The 27,992-nt window shown below is 38.5% G+C and overlaps 1 protein-coding gene across 1 annotated transcript; it reads left to right on the forward strand.

The window, feature by feature from the left end:
* Window positions 1–9,986: 9,986 nt before the first annotated feature.
* On the forward strand, window positions 9,987–27,840 carry LOC117822742 (carcinoembryonic antigen-related cell adhesion molecule 5-like). The gene is made up of 14 exons (XM_034697631.1): window positions 9,987–9,993; window positions 10,402–10,749; window positions 11,562–11,840; window positions 12,262–12,528; window positions 13,554–13,826; window positions 13,953–14,204; window positions 14,451–14,556; window positions 14,836–14,867; window positions 17,796–17,921; window positions 19,755–20,072; window positions 20,465–20,743; window positions 20,944–21,210; window positions 27,147–27,419; window positions 27,545–27,840. The coding sequence occupies exons 1-14, from the start codon at window positions 9,987–9,989 to the stop codon at window positions 27,838–27,840; spliced, it is 3,123 nt and encodes a 1,040-aa protein (XP_034553522.1).
* Window positions 27,841–27,992: the final 152 nt, after the last annotated feature.

The raw sequence follows: 27,992 nt of genomic DNA on the forward strand, positions 1-27,992 counted from the left end.
CCGGGTCCATGCTGCGTTTACGGAAGTCCATGATGAGTTATTTTGTTTTTGTGGTGTTCAGTGAGAGGTTGTTCACAGAACACCACGGCAAAAGTTTTCCAACTTCATCTCTGTAGGCCGACTCATCTCCGCCTGAGATGAGCCCGACCACGGTGGTATCATCAGCGAATTTGATGATGGAGTTGGAGAGATGGGTTGGTGTGCAGTCGTGTGTATACAGAGAGTACAGGAGGGGACTCAGTACACATCCTTGCGGCGAGCCAGTGTTGAGTATGATGGTGGGGGAGAGGTGGGGGCCGAGTCTGACAGTTTGTGGGCTGTCAGACAGGAAGTCCTTAATCCAACAGCAGATGGATGGGGAGAGACCGAGGTGGGAGAGCTTGCCAGTTAAAATGTCCGGGATTATTGTATTGAAGGCCGAGCTGTAGTCAACAAAGAGCATCCTCACATAATTCCCCTGGTGTTCCAGGTGGCTCAGTGCAGTGTGAAGAGCTGCAGCGATGGCGTCCTCAGTAGAGCAGTTTGCTCTATAGGCGAACTGGTGGGGGTCCAGTGTGGCGGGAAGTGTGTACTTGATGTGGTTTGCGATCAGCCTCTCAAAGCACGTCATGATCACAGGCGTAAGGCGAAAGGCCTGTAATCATTCAGACTGTCGATGGCTGATTTCTTGGGGACGGGAATTATGGTGGCAGATTTCAGGCAGGAGGGAATGATGGACTGCGACAGGGAACAGTTGAAGATAGAGGTGAAAACCCCGGTCAGCTGATCCGCACAGGCTTTGAGTACCTTCCCAGATACTCCGTCCGGGCGTGCAGTTTTCCTGGGGTTTACAGTCCTTACTAGATCCATACATCTGTATTCCCTGGGTTTATGAGAACAATTCTTTCATTCACTACAATGTTTTGCTTACTACTTTTATTGTTGATTTAAGTTTGCATTAGAAACAGTGAGCTGCTAGTTTAATTTTGCATGCAGAGCAGCAGCCACAGACCTCCAGGTTATGTGGAATGAATGTAATACATCTAGAGCACAAACAAACTTATATTTAGGGCCCGAGCACCGCCGGTGGCCACCGGGGCGAAGGCCCTATTGCATCCCTAAGGATTATATATCTTCTTTCTTACGCGACTTTGAACGCCTTTTTGGCCCCCTGAACGTGAATGAAAGCGCGGATATTTTTGCACAGTCATTGGGCCTGGTGAAAAATTTACTAATTTATGGGTCTCAAAATTTTTTGTGCAAAAATGTGCTCGGTAGCGCCCCCTAAAGTTTTCAAAATCGCTTTCGTATTGGGGTTATTTTGAGCTACATGCTTGAAAATTTTTATGCATATTAATGGCCCCAGGACGCACAAAAAAGTCTCTCACACCCATATCCAAAACTCAACAGGAAGAGCGCCACCTACTTTTGAAAGTCTAAATTTGCTCCTAAAAGTGAAAACATCCAAATCAGGGTGCATACTTTTGCTCATTTCTCCTAGAGCTTTTCTGCGATTCAGTCCAAACTAGGCACATTCTAGAGTAAACCCATTGAGGATTAATACAAATTAAAGGCATTCCATTTAGTCAAAAGATGTGGGCGTGGCAGACTTTGGGGCGGGGCATAAAAAAAACCGTCAAAAAATGGATTTTTGTGACTTTAATATGCACGTAATTTCACGACATCCAACTCACTCGTCAGTCCATGGAAAAATTGCGACATTTTATGGGTTTCGCGAAAAAAGTAAAAAAAAATGTGCTCACTGGCGCCCCCTACAGGTTTCAAAAACAACTCCCCATAGGGGTTATTTTGAGCTACATGCCTGAAAAATTGTACGCATATTCAGGACATCATGCCACACAAAAATGCCTCTTGCACCCATATCCCAAACTCAACAGGAAGAGCGCCACCTAGCTTTGAACATAAAAAACACAGCTAGCATAAGGGTGCACGCAAACGCTATTGCGCGCCAGAGCTTTTCTCCGATTCAGTCCAAACCAAGGGCAACCTATAGTAGACACCTTGACGAGAAAATGTTATGGAACAGAATTTTGATTAGACAAAAAATGTGGGCGTGGCAGCCGTTGAGGCGGGGCATCAAACACACATACAGTTTTGAATGACGCCCAAATAAGGGTGCATACTTTTGAGAGCTCCTTCCAGAGTTTTTCTCCGATTCAGTTTAAACAAGGCACATTGTATAGCAGACATATTGACGATTAAATTAGTGTAAAAGGATTTCTGGTCAGACAAAAATTGTGGGCGAGGTATGCGTTGAGGCGGAGCATGAAATGCACATACAGCTCTGAATGTGAAAAACGTGGCAAAATAAGGGTGAATACTTTTAAGAGCTACTCCTACAGTTTTTCTCCAATTCAGTCCAAACTAGGCACATTCTACAGTAAACCCATTGACGATTAATACAAAGTAAAGGCATTCCGTTCAGACTAAAGATGTGGGCATGGCAAATTTTTGGGCGGGCCATAAAAAAAACCCCTCCAAAAATTGATTTTTGTGACTTTAATATGCACGTAATTTCACCTCATCCAAGACACTCGCCATTCCAGGGAAAGATTGCGACATTTTATAGGTTTGGCCAAAAAAGTCGAAAAAATGTGCTCACTAGCGCCCCCTACAGTTTTCAAAAACCCCTCCCCATAGGGGTTATTTTGAGCTACATGCGTGAAAAATTTTCTGCCTATTCAAGACATCATGCCGCACAAAAAAGCCTCTTGCACCAATATCCCAAACTCAACAGGAAGAGCGCCACCTAGCTTTGAACATAAAAAACGCAGCCAAAATAAGGGTGCATACTTTTGCTCATTTCTCCTAGAGATTTTATTCTATTCAGTCCAAACAAAGCACATTCAATAGCAGACATATTGAGGATTAAATTAGTGTTAACAGAATTCTGTTCCGATTAAAATTGTGGGCGTGGCATGTGTTGAGGCGGGGCATCAAAATGCAAGTGAGAAACAAGCCCTGCAGAACTCATTTAAACAGCAAGGAAGGAGATCCAGCAGCAAAAATGCATAAAATAAGGGTGCATACTTTTGAGAGCTCCTCCTACAGTTTTTATCCAATACAGTCCAAACAAAGCACATTCAATAGCACACATATTGAGGATTACATTAGTGTTAACAGAATTCTGTTCCGATTAAAATTGTGGGCTTGGCATGTGTTGAGGCGGGGCATCAAAATGCAAGTGAGAAACAAGCCCTGCAGAACTCATTTAAACAGCAAGGAAGGAGATCCAGCAGCAGAAATCTGTTGTGATGAGTCAAGCTGCACATCTGGAAATAAAGGACAACACCATCCAGGAGTAACAGGACAAATTATAAAAAACAAAATGGAGGAAACTAAAATGCTTGTCCAAGCATTTGCTGCAGAAAGTAAGGACTTTCATTATCCTTGTTTAAAAACTAGTCATGTAGTTACTAATTAATGCTTGAACACGACATGAACAAACATTGGTATCATCAAACTATCCTGACAACTTGAACTAAGCAGTTTGACAACACAACAACAACAACACAATTGAACAAAAAATGCACACTTTTCCATGCAAAACATCATTGCCTAATGAATCTTTTTATGTTTCAACTCTTCAGTGGATGCAGACTGGATAGATGACCAAGAAGGACAAGCAGGTCCATCTTACAGTGCACATGGTACTTTCCTAAAAATTCCATTCATATACTAATTTGTGTTGAAGTGATTCTAGTGTTTTCTTGTCACACATTATAATCTAAATGTAAGGTAGTAGCCTAAAAAGGCCACCAGGTGTCCTTGTTGAGCTGTTTATCACAGCCAGATTGAGCAATTCCTGCTGTTTTGCTTTCTGTTTAGTTCCTCCTGTGTACATATACTGTTGTGTATAAAGCTGTTTCTTAATTTTTGGTAATATTTTATTTCTTGGACATGTCAATTACTGTTATTAAAGGGGACATATCACGCTTTTTTCATCAATATATATTGGTCTAAGAGGTCCCCAAAACATGTCTTTAAAGTTTATGCTCAAAAAAACACTTTGAAATCAGATTTTGGCATGCCTGAAAAGTCCTCTTCTTCATTCCTCATCAGAACACTGTTTTCCCTCTGACCACGCCCCCTCCAGAAGTGGATGTGCCTCGGCTCTCCAGCACGTTGATCTAATGTTTACATGTTGGCTGAATATACACGGCTGCTCAGAGATCGCGTTACTTCAACCCTCTGAATCTGATCCTGATGGAGAGGCGCCTGTAGCAGGACCTTTCTGAACGATTGGTCATAGATTTCGTGTTTCTTGTTGTTTTATTTATCAGTATGTAGACGTGTGTCTTGGTACACAGCTACGAACATGTAGCTATGTGGCTATGCTAACTAGCGCTAGCACTTATCCATGATAAATAAAAATCATCCACTAGATCTTCAAATCTGCAGACGTGGGGAGTAAAACCGATCTCTACCAGAAAGGGAGCAGGACCTTTTATGAAGGATTGGTCACAGATTTAGTGTTTCTTGTTGTTTTATTTGTCAGTATGTCGACGTGTGTCTTGGTACACAGCTACAGCTACAGCTACAGCTACAGCTATGAACATATAGCTATGTGGCTATGCTAATTAGCGCTAGCACTTATCCATGACAAATAAAAATCATCCACTAGATCTTCAAATCTGCAGACGTGGGGAGTAAAACCGACCTTTGTGTTTATTAAGACAGCCTACAACTAGCATGCCTCCCTCCTAAGCTCCTTGTTAGCACACATTTGTGCAGGTAATGAAAAACGGGGAAGGGATTCAGTATTATTTTATAGTCTATGGGCTGAACAAGCTCCGAGCTCTGACTCCGTGACAGACCGGATATTGTTGTTACGTAACAAAAACACGGAAGTCTGAAACGGCTCGTTTCACACACATTTACAGAAAGGTGTAGAAATCAAAACAGGGGCAGAATGGATTTTTTTCATTCTCGGGGGGTTTGTAGACATGCCAGGGACACATATTTCAGGTAAAGAACCATTAAAAAGTCAATTTTGCATGATATGTCACCTTTAATGTGTTATATTGTTTTTTTGGGCTACATTTTTTAGATATTCTTCAAATGCTCTTATTTGAATTTACTTTGACTTTCAGGCAGTGCATCAAAGCACATACAGATTTCAATGTGAAAATGTAAAAAGGATTAAAGGAATTCTGTTCAGACTAAAATTGTGGGTGTGGCTTACTGTCAACTTACCTAAGGCAGCATATGCTCTCAGATCTTGCTCTCGCATCACGTGGCTGCAAACATCAAGCGGCGGGTAACGTGTGGGGGCGGCTCGCGTATGCGACGGTGGCTCACGTAAGCGGCGGCTGCAGGTGTGCGAGGGCCCGTTCATCGCCGCTTGCGGCTTTAATTATTATTAGGGCCCGAGCACCGACAATGTCGGCGAGGCCCTCTTGTAACCTGAGGAATTATTAGGGCCCGAGCACCGCCGGTGGCCACCGGGGGCGAAGGCCCTCTTGTAACCCTAAGGCTTATTAGGGCCCGAGCACCGCCGGTGGTGGCGAAGGCCCTATTGTATCCCTAGGGATGCAAAAAATAGAAAATTGGGGTTTTGGACCCCTGAACGTTAATGAAAGCGCGAGTATTTTTGCACACTCATCGGGCTTGGTGAAAACTGCAAGTAATTATAGGTCTCGCAAAAAAAAATTCAGTAGCGCCCCCTAGAGGTAAAAATAACACACTGCACGCGGAGTTTTTTGAGCTACATGCATGAAAAAATTTACACATATTTATGGCATCAGGACGCACAAAAAAGTCATGGCGCCCATAGTCCAAAACTCAACAGGAAGGGCGCCACCTAGCTTTGAACAGGCAAAATTGCTCCAAAATGGGTCTGTGCAAGGGTGCATACTTTTGCTCATTTCTCCTAGAGCTTTTCTCCGATTCAGTCCAAACTAGGCACATTCTAGAGTAACCCCATTGAGGATTAATACAAATTAAAATCATTCCGTTCAGACAAAAGATGTGGGCGTGCCGGACTCTGGGGCGGGGCATCATCAAAAAAACGTCAAAAAATGGATTTTTGTGACTTTAATATGCACGTAATTTCACGTCATCCAACTCACTCGTCAATCCAGGAAAAAGTTGCGACATTTTATGGGTTTCGTGAAAAAAGTCGAAAAAATGTGCTCACTGGCGCCCCCTACAGGTTTCGAAAACCCCTCCCCATAGGGGTTATTTTGAGCTACATGCTTCGAAAATTGTACGCATATTCAGGACATCATGCCGCACAAAAAAGCCTCTTGCACCCATATCCCAAACTCAACAGGAAGAGCGCACCACCTAGCTTTGAACGTGAAAAATGGCGTCAAAATAAGGGTGCGTACTTTCGTTATCTTCTCCGAAGGCATTTCTCCGATTCATTCCAAACCAAGGGCAACCTATAGTAGACACATTGACGATTAAAAACTGTTCGAAGAATTCTGTTCAGACTAAAATTGTGGGTGTGGCAGGCGTTGAGGCGGGGCATCAAATGCACATACTGTCACAGTCTGCTCACCTCCTCCCCTCTGTCAGTAATTTTCCACTCTCCTTGCCTCTGCTCCACTCTGCTGGCCAGCCACGCCCCCTCATCAGGCAACTCGGTTCACCTGCACACTCACCTGCTCCTCATCTGCAATCAAGCCGGTATATAAGTAGCAGCCACTCTCCACTCCTTGCCAGATTGTTCTTTGACCTCATGCAAGACTTTCCAGCGTTCTTCTCCGGACTGATCTCCCGTTGCCGACCCTGCCTGCCCGTGACCATCCCTCCTCGCCGCTTCCCAGGAAAACACCTACGCCTTCTGTCCCTGACTACGAGTTCTGCTTGTCCATCCTTGTGGCTGTTTGGCGTCCTGTCCTCCTGCAGAGTACGAGGGAGTCTGTTCTTCAACTCCCTCCGGGATCTGTTTGTCACCGGTGCTCAATTCGTCAGGCTGTCATCGAGCCCCGAGAGACTCGATTCCCTACCTGTGTTCGAGGTAGAGAGACTATTCACCTGTTGCCCGTGTCTATTGATGAACTGTTAAATAAAGGTCACTACCAACTGATCTCTTGGCTTCCGATACTGCTTGTGGGTCCTAACTCAACCTGTTACACATACAGCTTTGAATGTGAAGAATGACGCCCAAATAAGGGTGCATATTTTCTAGAGCTCCTCCTAGGGTTTTTCTCCAATTCCAAACAAGGCACATTCTATAGCAGACATATTGACGATTAAATTATTGTTAAATTTATTCTGTTCAGACAAAAATTGTGGGCGTGGCACACTGTCAAGTTCGGAGGTTTTCTTGGCAATCTGCCAAAAACTCAGCCTAGGCAGCACAGCAACACCTGCAGCACATCAGGCTGTGGCTTACATCAGGCGGTAGTGCACATCAGGCGGTCGCGCACATCAGGCGGTGCTTGAACGAAGATCGCACATATTCGCTTTTTTTTTTAAATGGCCCCTCTGATTTAACTGTTGTACCCCCCACCTCAAAATAATCTGGATCCGCCCCTGTTATTTATGTAAAAGGCAAGCGACCCCAAAGCGTTTTTCTGCTCATAGTCTAAGAAGGATTAAGCTAGTAGATGGCAACACCCAAAGTCTCCCAAAGTCAGCCACTTTCAAAAGACAGAACTGTTGTCAGGTAATGAATTTGGCTCTGAAATTACAGTTAGACAAGAATTATTTTGGCATTTAAATTATAAGCCTTCATTCACCCTCATAGAACTAAAACATGTAAACAACTGACTTTGCTTTTGAACTTGTGATGCTAGCCTAGTGGTGGCTAATGTTGTTCTTAGACTAGCCTCCTGCAGGTTTGCTGAGTCCAAAACCTCTGTTTAAACACACTCTAAAAACTTTTTTACAATATAGAAATGCTTTAAAGCTGGGGTTGGTAGTCAGATTTAGATACACTTTTTGTTATACTGGTTAAAATTATCTTTCTGTCCCGATGTCAATCAATACATAATGTGTTCTTAAAGAGCGGAAAAAAGCCGCTATCTACAGCCGGAGTAAACCTGAGAAAACATCATCCAATCGCTGCCATTAGGGTCCAATTTATGAAACCAATCAAATCCTGTCCTGCCGTTCTGCCCGCCTTCTGCGTGTACATTTCCCTGACATGCAATCCCCGTCCCCTGCCTCTGCTTCCCCTGACTCTATTTACCGCATGAGGTGCTTTGCTCAGGACTGTAGTCCGGATCAGAGTCTAAGAAGCTCTCACCACGGGGGCTCTGACAAGCAAGTCCTACAGAAATGTATATGTATTATATGTGTTATAGCCTTTCTCCTGATATCGTGTCACCGGTACAACTGGGTAATAGCATGACAGTTGTGAGTACTAACAATAGCTGTTTGTGTTTTTAACTTTCACTATGATAATGTTTTGGTGTTTTCTTACTGCTGAGTGAGACATGAGTTGTCTAAAATGTTGACAGAAGAAAACAAATTCCCTTCCATCAGATTATTCAAATGTTATCAACTTAAAATAATTGGTAGTTCATTTTACGTTCATTTTTCATGATCATCATCATGCCATGTAAATGTCTAATTCAGGTCCTCTCTGAATCAGGAAGGACAACGTAACACACATTAGATATTACTTCCTCGTGCTTTCATTTCCTGATATCCACATTCTCATAGCAACACATCTGCAGGGCAAGTTTAGAGGTGTTATACAACTCTTTCTCCTCTTTCTCATACTTTATGATACTTTAGATGACATGGAAACAGCTGTGATACATGTCATCTTTTTTGGAGTCATTTCAGGTAGTTTAGTTAAGGTTATTTTATTTTATTTTATTTTATTTTATTTTATTTTAATTTGGTTTGGTTTAGTTTAGTTTAGTTTAGTTTAGTTTAGTTTAATTTAATTTAATTTAATTTAGTTTAGTTTAGTTTAATTTAGTTTAGTTTAGTTTAGTTTAGTTTAGTTTAATTTAGTTTAGTTTAGTTTAGTAAGAACAAGCATCAAACTATACAATGTTGAAAGCCATTATAAATTCATGGTAATAAATTGCATTAAAACCTGCCTTGCTTTCATCTAAACTAAACTCAGGTATGGAGTGAAGTTTGTAAACTTGGCTTGTTGTACATTAATCAGAGTTACATTTGAAACCCTGTGAAAGCAGAAATTACCTTTTTCTTTTAGCATGTTGGTTCCTATTGCGAACAATATGCATGCCTTATGTAAATCACAGGGCTTATTTTCTGTAATTAATTGGAGAATAAAGTAAGATTAAATACGTTTACACTTCTTCCTACTCCTTTTGAACACATAAACTGAGATAAGGTGTTTTGGGTTGAAATGTAACGTCTTTTCTTATTCTTTATGTTTAAACCACTTTTTTTTCTTTGGTTATTTTATATGTTGGGATAAAGAATATAAATGCTTTATTGTTAATCATTTCAGGTGACACTGACTGCGTCAGTTTTCCTTTGTTTTGTGACCCATGTCATTCAAAGACTTCTAATTCAGTTCTATGAATCATCAGTACGATCTCAAAACAGTTATTTCTTACCCATTTGTCTCCTCCAGACTGATTCATAAAACTTGTTTGTTGCTTTTTAGTCATTTTTAAAAGGCCCTGACACAAACTATGATCAGCTTCAAATGTTCATTATTGACAAACACAAAAACTATTGGATTCTTTCTGTTCATCACAACTATGATAACTCTTTGGCTGTGGGAAAGAGGTCAGCTGTGACTGTGTGTGCACCAATGAACACCAAAGAAAAGTCACCTTGTTTTGCAGAACTTTACTCCACAAGAGGGCGAAGTCAGACAGTGTAAGTCAATGACCTCTGCCTCAGTGGGTTTATCTCTTTATGCTGTCAGTCTGTAACTCCACATTAAGGAACAGACTTATATGACTGGAGCTGCAGGACGATCACATTTATCAGCACAGTCAAGTTTCATGGTTGACCTGCCCTTAGCTGCTTAAATCTTACAGGTTGGATCAATGGATACATTACCTTCATTTTATGTTTTCTCTGTGGCTTTGACTTTGATGATAGGTAAGTCTTACAGGATAACGTCCCATGTTGTCTCTCTGTACATTAGCCTATCTGTAGTTATAGAGTCTTTGGAAAGTTGATATGATGGAGCTAATTCCCTTATTCTCTTGTGAAAGTACACAAAAAAACCCACTTACTGAGACAAGAAACTCATGTAACTTAGTCACGTAGATATATGGAAATAATATATTTTAGGATGTTTTAATTAGGATTTGATTTTGATAAATGTCTCTGCAACAGAAAATGTGATCTGTTTCATATGTTGATCATTCATAAACACTACTGTCTCCTGCCTCAAAAAAATAAAGTAAAATAAACAAAAAAACACATGTCAGTATTATAATAACCCTTTGGCTATGTAAAGAGTAAAGTTGTGCTTATTCTTTTGTGTTTCACAACTCTAAATAGAAATTTCAGACCTGTTCTCATGTCTTCCAGGTTTAACCACTGGAGTTGGTGTGTTGCCAGACGGTCCTCTGAATAAAGCTGTTAGAGGGACAGTGAAGTTCAGCCCAACACTGCCTTCAACTGGAACTCCATTTGGAGGCATCACCTGGAGGTTAAATGGAAAAATAATAATCATTTCAAATACTCAAAATCACACTGCACCAGGTTATGAAGACAGGATCACCATCTTCCCCTCTACTGGATCTCTGGAGCTCAGGAATCTGGCTCTTAATGACAGTGGAGAATACACAGTCAGTATTACAGAGGGGGTGACTGAGCATCGAGGTGAAACAACACTGGAAGTTTACGGTGAGCAAATGTTTCTCATGTTTTATCTCTTAGAGTTCTGGAGGGTGATTAAACACAGCAATCACTCGGGAAATAAACTAATGTCAGGTTTTTAGTGGTTCAATATAAGCTCATAAAATAATTAAAACACACGCCAGCTTGAACAGAATCAGAGTACAAAAACATAATTTTTTGCACATTATCTTCAGATAACTAAATCAAAACTAGTGAATGAACCTGTATTTGAAGATCTCTGTGGTGTCTATGGGTTGAAGTAAAATTTAGTGCTAAAATCAAGATGAGAAATAATAGACACTAATATAAACACATAATGGATGGATAACGTGAGATGTGGTTGAAAGTCATAAAAAAAGTAAGAAAGGTAACCATATTAACTATTTTTTTACAGATCAAAAATAGTCTGTGTGTTCTTACTAACAATAGAATTTGAAGCGCCAGGTCCAACAATAAATAGATCATATCAAAATGTAGATAATATCACTTAGCCATTAATTGAATGAGTTTAAGTTTTAATATTAACATTGTGTCAAAAATGTAGGATTGATACACTGACTGGGCAGAGTTTAGATTCCACCTGTCTCTACATGTAAAGAATTTTTCAAATATCCTCAATAATACAACCTTGTTGGTTTGTGTATTGAAGTATCAAATGATGAATCATGAAATGTTGATTTTTACATCAGCAGGAGTTGGTTAAAACTCTCAAGAGCCATCCATGAATATTCAGCATGGGGCTCTATTCCAGTCACTGCAGTTTCCCTCTACTCTGTCTTTATTTTATGGCAAAAGTAAAACCATTTTCTGTCTCACAGAGCCAGTCAGGGATCCAAAAATAACTGCCAACAGCACAGACTTGGTGGAGGGTAGCTCCGTCCCTCTCTCCTGCTCCGTCTCCTCTGGATCCTCCCTCTCTTTCCGCTGGATGAACGACAGCTCTTTAGTCACAGCCAGTGACAGAATTCAGCTCACTGATGGAGGCTCCACTCTCACCATAACCCCTGTGATCCGCTATGATCATGGACCATATAAGTGTGATGTGTCCAATCCCGTCAGTCATGACACCAGTGATCCAGTTAACCTCTTCATTAGCTGTGAGTTACTCCCCACATATTCAGAACTTTATCTGACTTCATCTGCATGCAAATATCAGAGAGAGAGTTTATTATTGACCAGTTTTAGTGAGTAGTGGCTTTGCCTTTATTTAATTTCTTTTGTTGTTGTTTGAATCTTAGTTCTCTCATGAGCTCGTTAAAATTAAGGATCACATTTTCCCTGACATGTACTCAGGTGAAACAAAACTACACAGTGTCATCAAAGTCCTTACACAGTCAGTTTCACATAGAAGTATTTATCGCAGGCTTTTTCTATTACATTAGATCAGAGTTTTCTTTCTTTATGATGACACTTAAGACTGATTAGTTACATCAATTATTCATACCTGACTCACCTTTGCTTTTAACATCCCAAAACATTTTTAAGGTTCTTTTGCTGTTGTGTCTCCCCTATAATCAGATGGCCCAGAAAATACAAAATTGAGACTCTCTCCATCACAAGAACATTTTGCGGTCGGATCAGACATCAACCTGTTCTGCTCAGCTGACTCCAGACCTGACCCTCACTTTGACTGGTTTCTGAATGGAGACGAGCTGCCTGGTACTGGACCAGAGCTCAGACTAATCAATATTCAAGAGAGACAGAGTGGAAACTACACTTGCCAGTCCTTTAACGACAAAACTCTGAGAAATGACACATCTATGCAGTTATCAGTGTCTGTTCTGGGTGAGTTTGAATAAAAAGTATTGTATATAGACATATGGAGATGAAAATCTGTCTTGAAAATCTCCTTTATTTTCTCTGTGTACAGAGACAACTTAGAGTGTGCAGAATTAAAGTTTTTGATATCATTATAAATGACTCTCAAGTACAGCATGGAAAATAGAAATGATACACATTTTTTGAACAACATATGAACACAAACGTAATTTTCTGTAGCTGATGTTCTTAACAATAGGCTAGTTAACTCAGTTTAAAGTGGCTTTCTTGTGTCAAGTTAATTTCAGTGTTGACAATGGTTTTCCCATTGAGTGTGACTGCTATGCTTCCATTTACCCTGAAGTGTAACTGGTTGGTATGGTGAATGTGGTTCAAGCTCTAAAACTGGTTAATCATTACAACAGGAACTAGGCATCAGAGAGGATAAATTAAACATACAGGGTAGGTCAAAAAACAATATGTGGCTTGTCTTCACATGATTTAAAAAAAAAAAAAAACATTTACATATAGCTGTGCTGTTTATCACACTTTTTTTTTTACAGGTGCTGTCATTACTTTATGGTCAATTAGAGTTATTCGTGCTCTCACTGTACAGCCCTTTAGATGGATGAGAAGATAATAATTGGCCAGTCTCTTTGGCACAAGGACTTTGATCAATAATAAGAAATTAATCTGATCGGCTTTACTGTTTCCAGAAAGTCTGCCCTGTTTTACTGGTTACTGGTTGGGAATTCATCCAAGCCTTGGTAACTTGGTTACCTCTCTTTTACCCAGTGTTTAGATCTGTAACATGTTGGGGCTCTGGTAGCCTTACAGTCTAAGCGCCCCACATATAGAGGGTATAGTCCTTGTCACAGAGGTCACCGGTTTGATTGCCAGCTGCGACCATTTGCAGCAAGCCTTCCCTTACTCTACTCCCCACATTTCCTGTGTATCTACAACTGTCCTATCAATAAAGGCAAAAACGCCTGGAAATATAACTTAAAAATATATATATATGTAACACGCTTCCATGATCTTTGGTCCAACAGAGAAAGTATCTAATGCTTCTGTCACACCATCAACAAACCAGACGATTGAGGGGAAGTCTGTCAACTTAACCTGTGATGCTGCTGGATCTGTGTTTACCAGAAAATGGATGAAGGATGGATCAGATCTGACTCTGACTGACAACATGACATTGTACGAAGAGAACAGAGTGCTGTCCTTTCAGTCACTACAGAAAATGGACACAGGAGAGTATTCATGTAACATCAGTAACCCCATCAGCTCCATTGAGGCTAAATACAGCTTGGTTGTTAAGTGTAGGTGACAAACTATACAGAGCACATTTACTGTTGCAATAAATATTCTTTCTCCTTGAACACGGCTTGCAGGTATGTTCAACACGGTTTATGATTTTAATTGAACTCCTTCTCTTTGTTTTTTAGATGGACCAGAAAATGTTGAAATCAAAGGCCAGAATAAGATACTCGTTGGCGAAAACATCACATTAACCTGCTCTGCTGAGTCTGAACCACTTGCTAGCTACACCTGGTCACTGAATGGGATAGAGATCCACAAATCTTTTGAGTACACTAAAAAGAATGTTACATACTCTGACAGTGGAAACTACACCTGTCAAGCAAAGAATGACATAACTGGGAGATCACTGTCTGCTGTTCAAGAATTGACTGTTCTAGGTAAGGTTCTGTATTTTTGTCCACAAAAAAATTGCATTCTTATAAAAGCTTGCTTTCAATGTTGATTATGGTTCAATAATACTCTTCATACTAAAGGCACTGTGAGGAGTTTCTTACTGAGTTTGAAATAATCTCATTCTTGTATTCCTTTGTTATTGCTGATGTGTTAAAAAATACATGTTAATTTATTAATATTTTTCATTTTCCATTAAGTATTGTTGTTTTTCTTTTTTTCCTGTGTCTCAGTTAAAGTAGATGAAGGTCTTTCAGGAGGCACCATTGCTGGAATAGTAATCGCATGTCTAGTGGTTACATCCTTTGCTATTGGTGGATACTTTATCTACAAAAAGAAGTGAGTAAACCAAACTTCATGAACTGTCAGACATTTTCTTTCTTTTCTTTATAAACTGTGTGTTTTGTTAATTTCGGAGGAGAGAATAACAGTGATTTCAACTGACTAGCTTATCTCCTATAACATTTACAACACCACAACTTCATACATTAAACACATTATGTGTTATACAGTGCTTTCAAATATACTATTTTAAATGTAAGTAATATTATATGTATTAAGGTGTTGAGTAGCATCTACCTGGCTTTACACAGATAATGTTTTATTTCAAATATTTAGAGTCAACAACAGACATCAGCCAAATAAGACAGGTAAGAACTCTCCTGTGCTGACTTCACCGATATGTCATGATAATATATATTGAGCTATCAGAGGTTGTTTAACAAAACTCTGTTTTTCACAGTGCAACTACAACAACCACAGAAAGAGGAACATGTTTACGAGAACTCATCGCCGGTATATGAGAACTTATAAACTCAACATTTCTGAAAGGAATGTGACCTCTTTAGGACCAAAGGATGCATGTTTTGAAGATGTGTTTCTGTAGAAATATGTCGTCCAGCCTTCAAAACCCACTCAGTAAAACATACAGTTCATCAAAAAAGGGAAAAACTAAATGCTTTAAAGTCTCACTAAAAAGAAAACAGAGACACCAATGCTTCAGAATTTTTATTTTTCTATTTTAGCTTTACGTTAAACAGAACTTTTAATAAGTGTCAATGCAATGTAATAAAAAAATAACAGGATTATATACTTTTTGTTTTTTAAAGAGTTAAATCTTAAATGAAGAGACATACATAAACCTCAAGCTGCTTTTATTTGTTTTAAGGGACAGAAGCTTCTGAGCTGTGTTTCACCTGATTTATTATTTTTGTATAGAGATGTCATAAACATTTGAAGATGCTAGCTTCTTACAATCAAATACATTTTGAAATACATTTATCTGTTATGATTATATAGTGGTGAATGTGTTTGAATTTACTTCCACTGTATGGCAATATAAAAATAAGTGACCAACATTGTTTTCTGTTTTATGAACTTCATGTATAAAAGTGTAAATCTACAGATCAGTTTGCTTTGATTCTTCTGTTCAAACAACATAAACACAATCTGTTTCACCTGTTAATGCATCATATATTAGTGCTGTCAAACGACTCATTGGTATATTTTTTATGTATATATAGTATGACATTTTATAAATGCTTGTATTGTTTATTGGAATTGAAATTTTGAGACTTTTACCCACACATAATACACACAATAAAGAAATGTTATTTTGAAATAAAGTTGTGCCTCATCAGTCTAATTTATCATTTTGACAAGGTTTAGCTTAATATCCTCATGCCATCATTATAAATGTGTTCTCATAGCAGCTGTAATAATAAAACAAATTAAAGTACTGAGTTGCAAAACTCCTGATCGTTATTTGAATCCACCACAGCCCACTGTCATGCCAAAAGCTGCAGTATGTCGCCCTCTTAAGGTGTAACTTTGGATGTTTCTGCCAAGAGGATAGACGACACTAAAACTAGTTCTGATGTGATATAAACAACTCTCTCACAGGCTTGTCTCAGCACAGAGCAACAGTCCAAGACTCAATTGTATCTTCTCTTAAGATCTCTTAATAAAAAATGTGAACCTAATGACGGTGGTGAGTTAAAAATCAATCAAAACTTTATTTAGAATATTGTGCCAATTACAAAGGTCATGGAAGTCAGAAAACATTTATACTTATTTTGGCATCAAAGAAATTAAAACGGTTTCACTTTGCAGGCTCAGATAAACAAGGTCACTTTATCTGCATGTACCTTTTCTTTATTGTTTTAACAATTTACCGTCATATAATAGAACCGTGAACAATTTATTTTGAACTCAAACCATTATTAAATCTACCTGTTTTTAAGAATAGTGATGGCAGACCGATGCTGCAATGTCATACACTCATTTCAATTTGCAGCTGAATGTTTAAACAGGAAGCAAATGTGTCATGCTGAAATAAGAGAGGATACTAAAAGTGATTAAAGGGCGTCACATATTTTGTTAGAAGTAGCACAGACAGAAAAAAATGGAGTCTGAATCTACACTATTTATTCTGAGCAGAACTTACGCCATATGATGCAGGATCAAGCATCATCCTCTCTTACTCAGCTGACTCCTGACATCCTGCCTGATGTCACAGGTTCTTACTGAGCAGGGACCACTGACCTGATCTCAGACTGATGAACCTTCAGGAGTAGAAGAGGTAGCCACACTTGGGTCTTGAGATCCAGTATTTGCACTCAAAGAAAAAAGGGGTCTCACTATAAACAGCTTGAACTCAAGATTTTGGGTTTTGGTGTTGATCAGTGAAAAAAATAACCATGAAATGTAAAATTCAGTTCAGTTGCCCATAAAACAATATATATAGCAGTACACATCTACAGATGATCTAGTCCTTGTGTAAAAGGGAAGCGACACAAAAGCGTTTATCTTCTCGTAGTTGTACTCGTAAGAAGGATTAAGCTAGGAGATGGCGACACCTGAAGTCTCCCAAAGTCAGACACTTTCAAAAGACAGAACTGTTGTCAGGTGATGAATTTGATTCTGAAATTACAGTCAAACAAGAGCTGTTTCAGCATTTAAATTATAAGCCTTCATTCACCCTTAGAAACATGTAGACAACTGACTGTGACTCGACAACTTTGTGTTTAAATTTGTTATGCTAGCCTAGTGGTGACTAATGTTGTTCTGGAAGGGAAGCCTCCTGCAGATTTGCTGAGTCCTAAACATCTGTTTAGGCACACTCAGAAAACCTTTGCACAATATAGAAATGCTTTAATGTTTGTAATTTACTCAACAAATAAGCAAATGCACATTTAAAGCTAAAAATGAAATACAGAAGGAAGACATTGATAACATGTCTTAGAAATTATGACCGCTTTGTGCTCTGCAGACAGGGCACTTTAATATCAGCTGTAAAAAGGCAGCTGGAATCTAAAATATTAAAATTTCTGATGTAGAAATCTGTATAGGACCCGACTGATTATATCTAAACTTTTGACAGAAGAAAACAAATTCCCTCCAATCAGATTATTCAATTGGTATCAACTTAATATCCTTGGTAGTTCTATTTATGCACTATCATCATCATGCCATGTAAATCTCTAACTCAGGTCCTCTCTGAATCAGGAAGGACAACGTAACACACATTAGATATTACTTCCTCATGCTTTCATTTCCTGAAATCCACATTCTGATAGCGACACATCTGCAGGCCAAGTTTAGAGGTGTGATACTAATCTCTCTCCTCTTTCTCATACTTTATGATACTTTAGATGACATGGAAACAGCTGTGATACACGTCATCTTTATTGGAGTCATTTCAGGTAAGCTACCACCATATGATACAACACATACATGAAGATTTTACACCCGTCTTTATCCAAGAAGATACAGATAGATGTTGTACAGAATGTCTCAGAATTTTTTATTTTAAACTTATGTTTCACTAAATGGAAATCATAAAAAATTATAATTCAGTTGCATCATTCACAGATCCTATGCCTGAAAGTATCTCCCAGTTGGCAAGTGGTGTCTGTTAGCTAACAGTTTGAACAAAGTACCACCAGGACAAAAGGAAGACTGAGGAACATTTTCAAAGAATCACTTATCTTCTTTCCTCATAGAAACCATTTTATAAATCCTGATCATAACAAGTCTTCACTCTGTATCTGGAAGTGTTTAACTGTTCTTAGGTTTTTGAGGAAGGTCCTTTCCTTTTAGTGTTTAGTAAGAACAAGCATCAAACTAGTCAATGTTGAAAGCCATTATAAATTGAATGGCAATAAATTGCATCAAACCTGCCTTGCTTTCATCTAAACTTAACTCAGGTATGGAGTGAACAGGTTGTAAACTTGACTTGTACATGAATCAGAGTTACATTCAAAGCCCTGTGAAAGCAGAAATGACCTTTTTCTTTTAGCATGTTGGTTCCTATCAGATATTGCCAACAATATGCATGTCTTGTGTAAATCACAGGGTTTATTTTGTAACTAATTGGAGAATAAAGTAGTAAGATTAAATGAGTTTACACTTCTTCCTACTCCTTTTGAGCACACATAAACTGAGATAAAGTGTTTTGGGTTGAAATGTAATGTATTTTCTTATTCTTTATGTTTAAACCACTGTTTTTATTTGGTTATTTAATATGTTGGAGATAAATAATATAACTGCTTTATTGTTAATAATTTAAGATGACACTGACAGACTTCTAATTCATTTCCATGAATCATCAGTACGATCTCAAAACAGTTGTTTCTTACCCATTTGTCTCCTCCAGACTGATTCATAAAACTTGTTTGTTGCTTTTTAGTCATTTTAGGCCCTGACACAAACTGTGATCAGCTTCAAATGTTAATTACTGACAAACACAAAAACTGCGCCAAAGAACGCCAAAGAAAAGTCACCTTGTTCATGTCTCATTCACAGTTACTCCAATAGAGGGCGAAGTCAGACAGTGTAAGTCAATGACCTCTGCCTCAGTGGGTTTATCTCTTTATGCGGTCAGTCTGTAAGTCCACATTAAGGAACAGACTTATATGACTGGAGCTGCAGGACGATCACATTTATCAGCACAGCCAAAGTTTGATGGTTGACCTGCCCTTAGCTGCTTAAATCTTACAGGTTGGATCAATGGATACATTACCTTCATTTTATGTTTTCTCAGTGGCTTTGACTTTGATGATAGGTAAGTCTTACAGGATAATGTCCCATGTTGTCACTTTTTACATTAGCCTATCTGTAGTTATGAAGTCTTTGGAAAGTTGCTACGATGGAGCTAATTCCCTTATTCTTTTGTGACTCGCGTGAAAGTGCACAATAGGCTTCATGTAAATGACAACTGTAGATTTAACCTCAACACTTACTGAGATAAGAAACTCGTATCACTTAGTCATGTGGATATATGGAATAATATATTTAGGATTTTTTAATCAGAATTTTATTTTGATACATGTCGCTGCAACAGAAAATGTGATCTGTTTCATATGTTGATCATTCATAAACACTACTGTCTCCTGCTTAAAAACAACAAACAAACAAAAACACATGTGAGTAGTTTAATAACCCTTTGGTTATGAAAAGAGTAAAGTGGTGCTTAATCTTTTGTGTTTCACAACCCTTCATAGTAATCTCTTCAGACCTATTCTCATGTCTTCCAGGTTTAACCACTGGAGCTGGTGTGTTGCCAGACGGTCCTCTGAATAGAGCTGTTGGAGGGACAGTGAAGTTCAGCACAACACTTCCTTCAACTCTAAATCCATTTATAAACATCCTCTGGAGGTTTGAAGGGGCACAAATAATCATTTCAAATACTGGAAATCACACTGGACCAGGTTATGAAGACAGGATCACCATCTTCCCCTCTACTGGATCTCTGGAGCTCAGGAATCTGGCTCTCAGTGACAGTGGAGAATACACAGTCAGTATTATAGAGGGGGTGACTGAGCATAAAGGTGAAACAACACTGAAAGTTCACGGTGAGCAAATGTTTCTCATTTATCTCTTAGAGTGCTGGAGGGTGATTAAACACTGCAGTCAATAATTATATAAGCTCATAAAATAATTTGAAAACATGCCAGCTTGAACAGAATCGGAGTACAAAAACATAATTTTCTGTACATTATCTTCAAATTACAAATCAAAACTAGTGAACAAACCTGTATTTGAAGAACTCTGTGGTGTCTATGAGTTGAAGTAAAATTCAGTGCTAAAATCAAGATGAGAAATAATAGACACTAATATAAACACATAATAATGGATGAATAATATGAGATGTGGTTGAAAGCCATGAAAGAAATAAGCAAGGAACCATAAACTTTTCTTCTGCCTTTATTATATGGCAAAAGTAAAACCATTTTCTGTCTCACAGAGCCAGTCAGGGATCCAAAAATAACTGCCAGCAGCACATATCCAGTGGAGGGTAGCTCCATCAGTCTCTCCTGCTCCGTCTCCTCTGGATCCTCCCTCTCTTTCCGCTGGATGAACGACAGCTCTGAGGTCACAGCCAGTGACAGAGTTCAGCTCACTGATGGAGGCTCCACTCTCACCATAACCCCTGTGATCCGCTATGATCATGGACCATATGAGTGTGATGTGTCCAATCCCGTCAGTCATGAAACCAGTGATCCAGTAAACCTCTTCATTAGCTGTGAGTTTAAATATTCATGCAGGGCCTTTCTGTAACTTTACATTGAGCTGAGATTTCTTCTTTCTATAGTAATATTCAAACCTGATAAGTTATGAAGTTGTGGTTAGAACAATTTACAATAAGTCTAGCTGCATGCTTTATTCTTTATGTTCCTGTGACATTTTACTAATTATATTGCTGTTGTGCCTCCCTATAATCAGATGGCCCAGAAAATACAAAATTGAGACTCTCTCCATCACAAGAACATTTTGTGGTCGGATCAGACATCAGCCTGTTCTGCTCAGCTGACTCCAGACCTGACCCTCACTTTGACTGGTTTCTGAACGGAGACCAGCTGCCTGGTACTGGACCAGAGCTCAGACTAATCAATATTCAAAAGAGACAGAGTGGAAACTACACCTGTCGGTCCTTTAACAACAAAACTCTGAGAAATGACACATCTATGCAGTTATCAGTGTCTGTTCTGGGTGAGTTTGAATAAAAAGTTTTGTATATAGACATATGGAGATGAAAATATTTCTAAGAAAATATCCTTTATTTTCTCTATTTACAGCGACAACTTAGAGTTTGCAGAATTAAAGTTGTTGATATAATTATAAATTACTCTCAATTGCAGCATGGAAAATAGAAATGATACACATTTTTTGAACAACATATGAACACAAACATTGTTAAAAGGAACATCATTTTCTTTAGCTGACGTTCTTAACAATAGGCTAGTTAACTCAGTTTAAAGTGGCTTTCTTGTATCAAGTTAATTTGAGTGTTGACGATGGTTTTCCCATTGAGTGTGACTGCTACGCTTCCATTTACCCTGAAGTGTAACTGGTTGGTATGGTGGATGTGGTTCAAGCTCTAAAACTGTTTAATCATTACAACAGGAACTAGGCATCAGAGAGGATAAATTAAACATGCAGGGTAGGTCAGAAAACAATATCTGGCTTGTCTATACATGATAAAAAAAAAATCCATTTACATATAGCTGTGCTGTTTGTCACACATTTTTTTTACAGGTGCTGTCATTACTTTATGGTCAGTTAGAGTTCATTCGTGCTCTCACTGTACAGCCCTTTAGATGGATGAGAAGATAATAGTTGCACAGTCTCTTTGGCACAAGGACTTTGATCAATGATAAGAAATGAATCTGATCTGCTTTACTGTTTCCAGAAAGTCTGCCCTGTTTTACTGGTTGCTGCTTCTGAATTAATCCAAGCCTTGGTAACTCGGTTACCTATCTTTTACCCATTGTTTATATCTGTAACATGTTGGGGCGCTGGTGGCTTAACAGTCTAAGCGCCCCACATATTGAGGCTATAGTCCTTGTCGCAGAGGTCACCAGTTTTATTCCCAGCCGTGACAATTTGCTGCAAGTCTTCGCTTACTCTACTCCCCACATTTCCTGTCTAGTTACAACTGTCCTGTCAATAAAGGTAAAAACGCCCGAAAACATAACTAGAAAAAAAATATATATATGTAACACGCTTCCATGATCTTTGGTCCAACAGAGAAAATCTCTGATGCTTCTGTCACATCATCAACAAACCAGACGATTGAGGGAAAGTCTGTCAACTTAACCTGTGATGCTGCTGGATCTGTGTTTACCAGAAAATGGATGAAGGATGGATCAGATCTGATTCTGAATGACAACATGACATTGTACGAAGAGAACAGAGTGCTGTCCTTTCAGTCACTACAGAAAACGGACACAGGAGAGTATTCATGTAACATCAGTAACCCCATCAGTTCCATGGAGGCTGAATACAGCTTGGTTGATAAGTGTAGGTGACAAACTATACAGAGCACATTTACTGTTGCAATAAATATTTTTTCTCCTTAAGCTGCTTTTATTTATGTTTTAAGGGACAGAAGCATCTGAGCTGTGTTTCACCTGATTTGTTATTTTTGTATAGAGATGTCATAAACATTTGAAGATGCTAGCTTCTTACGATCAAATAAGTTTTGAAACACATTGATCTGTTATGATTATATAGTGGTGAATGTGTTTGAATTTACTTCCACTGTATGGCAATATAAAAATAAATGACCAACGTTGTTTTCTGTTTTCTGAACTTCATGTATAAAAGTGTAAATCTACAGATCAGTTTGCTTTGATTCTTCTGTTCAAACAACATAAACACAATCTGTTTCACCTGTTAATGCATCATATATTAGTGCTGTCAAACGATTCATTTGTATATTTTTTATGTATATATAGTATGACATTTTATAAATGCTTGTATTGTTTATTGGAATTGAAACTTTTGACTTTTACTTTCACATAATATACACAATAAAGAAATGTTAATTGTACCACCAGGACAAAAGGAAGACTGAGGAACATTTTCAAAGAATCACTTATCTTCTTTCCTCATAGAAACAATTTTATAAAATCCTGATCATAACAAGTCTTCATTTTGCATCTGGAAGTGTTTAACTGTTCTTAGGTTTTCAAGGAAGGTCCTTTCTTTTTAGTGTTTAGTAAGAACAAGCATCAAACTAGTCAATGTTGAAAGCCATTATAAATTCATGGTAATAAATTTCACCAAACCTTTCTTGCTTTCATCTAAACTTAACTCAGGTATGGAGTGAACAGTTAGTAAACTTGGCTTGTTGTACATTAATCAGAGTTACATTTGAAGCCCTGTGAAAGCAGAAATGACCTTTTTCTTTTAGCATGTTGGTTCCTATCAGATATTGCCAACAATATGCATGTCTTGTGTAAATCACAGGGTTTATTTTGTAACTAATTGGAGAATAAAGTAGTAAGATTAAATGAGTTTACACTTCTTCCTACTCCTTTTGAACACATAAACTGGGATAAAGTGTTTTGGGTTGAAATGTAATGTATTTTCTTATTCTTTATGTTTAAACCACTGTTTTTATTTGGTTATTTAATATGTTGGAGCTAAATAATATAACTGCTTTATTGTTAATAATTTAAGATGACACTGACAGACTTCTAATTCATTTCCATGAATCATCAGTACGATCTCAAAACAGTTGTTTCTTACCCATTTGTCTCCTCCAGACTGATTCATAAAATTTGTTTGTTGCTTTTTAGTCATTTTAGGCCCTGACACAAACTTTGATCAGCTTCAAATGTTAATTACTGACAAACACAAAAACTGCGCCAAAGAACGCCAAAGAAAAGTCACCTTGTTCATGTCTCATTCGCAGTTACTCCAATAGAGGGCGAAGTCGGACAGTGTAAGTCAATGACCTCTGCCTCAGTGGGTTTATCTCTTTATGCGGTCAGTCTGTAAGTCCACATTAAGGAACAGACTTATACGACTGGAGCTGCAGGACAATCACATTTATCAGCACAGCCAAAGTTTGATGGTAGACCTGCCCTTAGCTGCTTAAATCTTACAGGTTGGATCAATGGATGCATTACCTTCATTTTATGTTTTCTCTGTGGCTTTGACTTTGATGATAGGTAAGTCTTACAGGATAATGTCCCATGTTGTCACTTCTTTACATTAGCCTATCTGTAGTTATGAAGTCTTTGGAAAGTTGCTATGATGGAGCTAATTCCCTTATTCTTTTGTGACTCGCGTGAAAGTGCACAATAGGCTTCATGTAAATGACAACTGTAGATTTAACCTCAACACTTACTGAGACAAGAAACTCGTATCACTTAGTCACGTGGATATATGGAATAATATATTTTAGGATGTTTGAATCAGAATTTGATTTTGAAAAATGACTCTGTAACAGAAAATGTGATCTGTTTCATATGTTGATCATTCATAAACACTACTGTCTCCTGCTCCCAAAAAAACAACCAAAAAAAACACATGTCAGTAGTGTAATAACCCTTTGGTTATGAAAAAAGTAAAGTGGTGCTTAATATTCTGTGTTTCACAACCCTTCATAGAAATCTTTTCAGACCTGTTCTCATGTCTTCCAGGTTTAACCACTGGAGCTGGTGTGTTGCCAGACGGTCCTCTGAATAGAGCTGTTGGAGGGACAGTGAAGTTCAGCACAACACTTCCTTCAACTGAAAATCCATTTATAAACATCATCTGGAGGTTTAAAGGGGCAATAATAATCATTTCAAATACTCAAATTCACACTGGACCAGGTTATGAAGGCAGGGTCACCATCTTCCCCTCTACTGGATCTCTGGAGCTCAGGAATCTGGCTCTCAATGACAGTGGAGAATACACAGTCAGTATTACAGAGGGGGGGACTGAGCATCAAGGTGAAACAACACTGAAAGTTCACGGTGAGCAAATGTTTCTCATTTATCTCTTAGAGTGCTGGAGGGTGATTAAACACAGCAGTCAATCGGGAAATAAATTAATGTCAGGTTTTTAGTGGTTCAATATAAGCTCATAAAATAATTTAAAAACATGCCAGCTTGAACAGAATCAGAGTACAAAAACATAATTTTCTGTACGTTATCTTCAAATTACAAATCAAAACTAGTGAACAAACCTGTATTTGAAGAACTCTGTGGTGTCTATGAGTTGAAGTAAAATTCAGTGCTAAAATCAAGATTAGAAATAATAGACACTAATATAAACACATAATAATGGATGAATAATATGAGAGGTGGTTGAAAGCCATGAAAGAAATAAGCAAGGAACCAAAAACTTCTCTTCTGCCTTTATTATATGGCAAAAGTAAAACCATTTTCTGTCTCACAGAGCCAGTCAGGGATCCAAAAATAACTTCCAACAGCACATATCCAGTGGAGGGTAGCTCCATCAGTCTCTCCTGCTCCGTCTCCTCTGGATCCTCCCTCTCTTTCCGCTGGATGAATGACAGCTCTGAGGTCACAGCCAGTGACAGAGTTCAGCTCACTGATGGAGGCTCCACTCTCACCATAACCCCTGTGATCCGCTATGATCATGGACCATATGAGTGTGATGTGTCCAATCCCGTCAGTCATGAAACCAGTGATCCAGTAAACCTCTTCATTAGCTGTGAGTTTAAATATTCATGCAGGGCCTTTCTGTAACTTTACATTGAGCTGAGATTTCTTCTTTCTATAGTAATATTCAAACCTGATAAGTTATGAAGTTGTGGTTAGAACAATTTACAATAAGTCTAGCTGCATGCTTTATTCTTTATGTTCCTGTGACATTTTACTAATTATATTGCTGTTGTGCCTCCCTATAATCAGATGGCCCAGAAAATACAAAATTGAGACTCTCTCCATCACAAGAACATTTTGCGGTCGGATCAGACATCAGCCTGTTCTGCTCAGCTGAGTCCCGACCTGACGCTCACTTTGACTGGTTTCTGAACGGAGACCAGCTGCCTGGTACTGGACCAGAGCTCAGACTAATCAATATTCAAAAGAGACAGAGTGGAAACTACACCTGTCGGTCCTTTAATGACAAAACTCTGAGAAATGACACATCTATGCAGTTATCAGTGTCTGTTCTGGGTGAGTTTGAATAAAAAGTTTTGTATATAGACATATGGAGATGAAAATCTGTCTTGAAAATCTCCTTTATTTTCTCTCTGTACAGAGACAATTTAGAGTTTGCAGATTTACAATTGTTGATGTTTAAATAACTCTCAATTGCAGCATGGAAAATAGAAATGATACACGTTTTTTGAACAACATATGAACACAAACGTAATTTTCTGTAGCTGATGTTCTTAACAATAGGCTAGTTAACTCAGTTTAAAGTGGCTTTCTTGTGTCAAGTTAATTTCAGTGTTGACAATGGTTTTCCCATTGAGTGTGACTGCTATGCTTCCATTTACCCTGAAGTGTAACTGGTTGGTATGGTGAATGTGGTTCAAGCTCTAAAACTGGTTAATCATTACAACAGGAACTAGGCATCAGAGAGGATAAATTAAACATGCAGAGTAGGTTGAAAACAATATCTGGCTTGTCTTCACATGATTTAAAAAAAAAAAAAACATTTACATATAGCTGTGCTGTTTATCACACATTTTTTTTACAGGTGTTGTCATTACTTTATGGTCAATTAGAGTTCATTCGTGCTCTCACTGTACAGCCCTTTAGATGGTCTAGAAGATAATAGTTGGACAGTCTCTTTGGCACAAGGACTTTGATCAATGATAAGAAATTAATCTGATCTGCTTTACTGTTTCCAGAAAGTCTGCCCTGTTTTACTGGTTACTGGTTGGGAATTCATCCAAGCCTCGGTAACTTGGTTACCTCTCTTTCACCCATTGTTTAGATCTGTAACATGTTGGGGCTCTGGTGGCCTTACAGTCTAAGAGGGTATAGTCCTTGTCACAGAGGTCACCGGTTTGATTGCCAGCTGCGACAATTTGCAGCAAGTCTTCCCTTACTCTACTCCCCACATTTCCTGTGTATTTACAACTGTCCTATCAATAAAGGCAAAAATGCCCGGAAATATAACTTAAAAATATATTTATATGTAACACACTTCCATGATCTTTGGTCCAACAGAGAAAATCTCTGATGCTTCTGTCACACCATCAACAAGCCAGGCGATTGAGGGGAAGTCTGTCAACTTAACCTGTGATGCTGCTGGATCTGTGTTTACCAGAAAATGGATGAAGGATGGATCAGATCTGACTCTGACTGACAACATAACATTGTATGAAGAGAACAGAGTGCTGTCCTTTCAGTCACTACAGAAAACGGACACAGGAGAGTATTCATGTAACATCAGAAACCCCATCAGCTCCATGGAGGCTAAATACAGCTTGGTTGTTAAGTGTAGGTGACAAACTATACAGAGCACATTTACTGTAGCCATAAATACTGTACTCCTTGAACACGGGTTGCAGGTATGTTCAACACGGTTTATGATTTTTATTGAACTCCTTCTCTTTGTTTTTTAGATGGACCAGAAAATGTTGAAATCAAAGGCCAGAATAAGATACATGCTGGCGAAAACATCACATTAACCTGCTCTGCTGAGTCTGAACCACCTGCTAGCTACACCTGGTCACTGAATGGGATAGTGATCCACAAATCTTTCGAGTACACTAAAAAGAATGCTGAGTCCTCTGACGGTGGAAACTACACCTGTAAAGCAAATAATGACATAACTGGGAGATCACTGTCTGCTGTTCAAGAATTAACTGTTCTAGGTAAGGTTCTGATTTTTGTCCACAAAAAAATTGCATTCTTATAAAAGCTTGCTTTCAATGTTGGTTATGGTTCAATAATACTCTTCATACTAAAGGCACTGTGAGGAGTTTCTTACTGAGTTTGAAATAATCTCATTCTTGTATTCCTTTGTTATTGCTGATGTGTTAAAAAATACATGTTAATTTATTAATATTT

The sequence above is a fragment of the Notolabrus celidotus genome, chromosome 12, assembly GCF_009762535.1.
Source record: "Notolabrus celidotus isolate fNotCel1 chromosome 12, fNotCel1.pri, whole genome shotgun sequence".
In the NCBI taxonomy this organism is placed as follows: domain Eukaryota; kingdom Metazoa; phylum Chordata; class Actinopteri; order Labriformes; family Labridae; genus Notolabrus; species Notolabrus celidotus.

Excerpts from the sequence above, each read along its gene's own strand:
- LOC117822742 (XM_034697631.1), top strand. Across the intron at positions 10,750-11,561 it reads AACAACACTGGAAGTTTACG|AGCCAGTCAGGGATCCAAAA; the intron begins GTGAGCAAATGT and ends TCTGTCTCACAG. Across the intron at positions 20,744-20,943 it reads AGTAAACCTCTTCATTAGCT|ATGGCCCAGAAAATACAAAA; the intron begins GTGAGTTTAAAT and ends CCCTATAATCAG.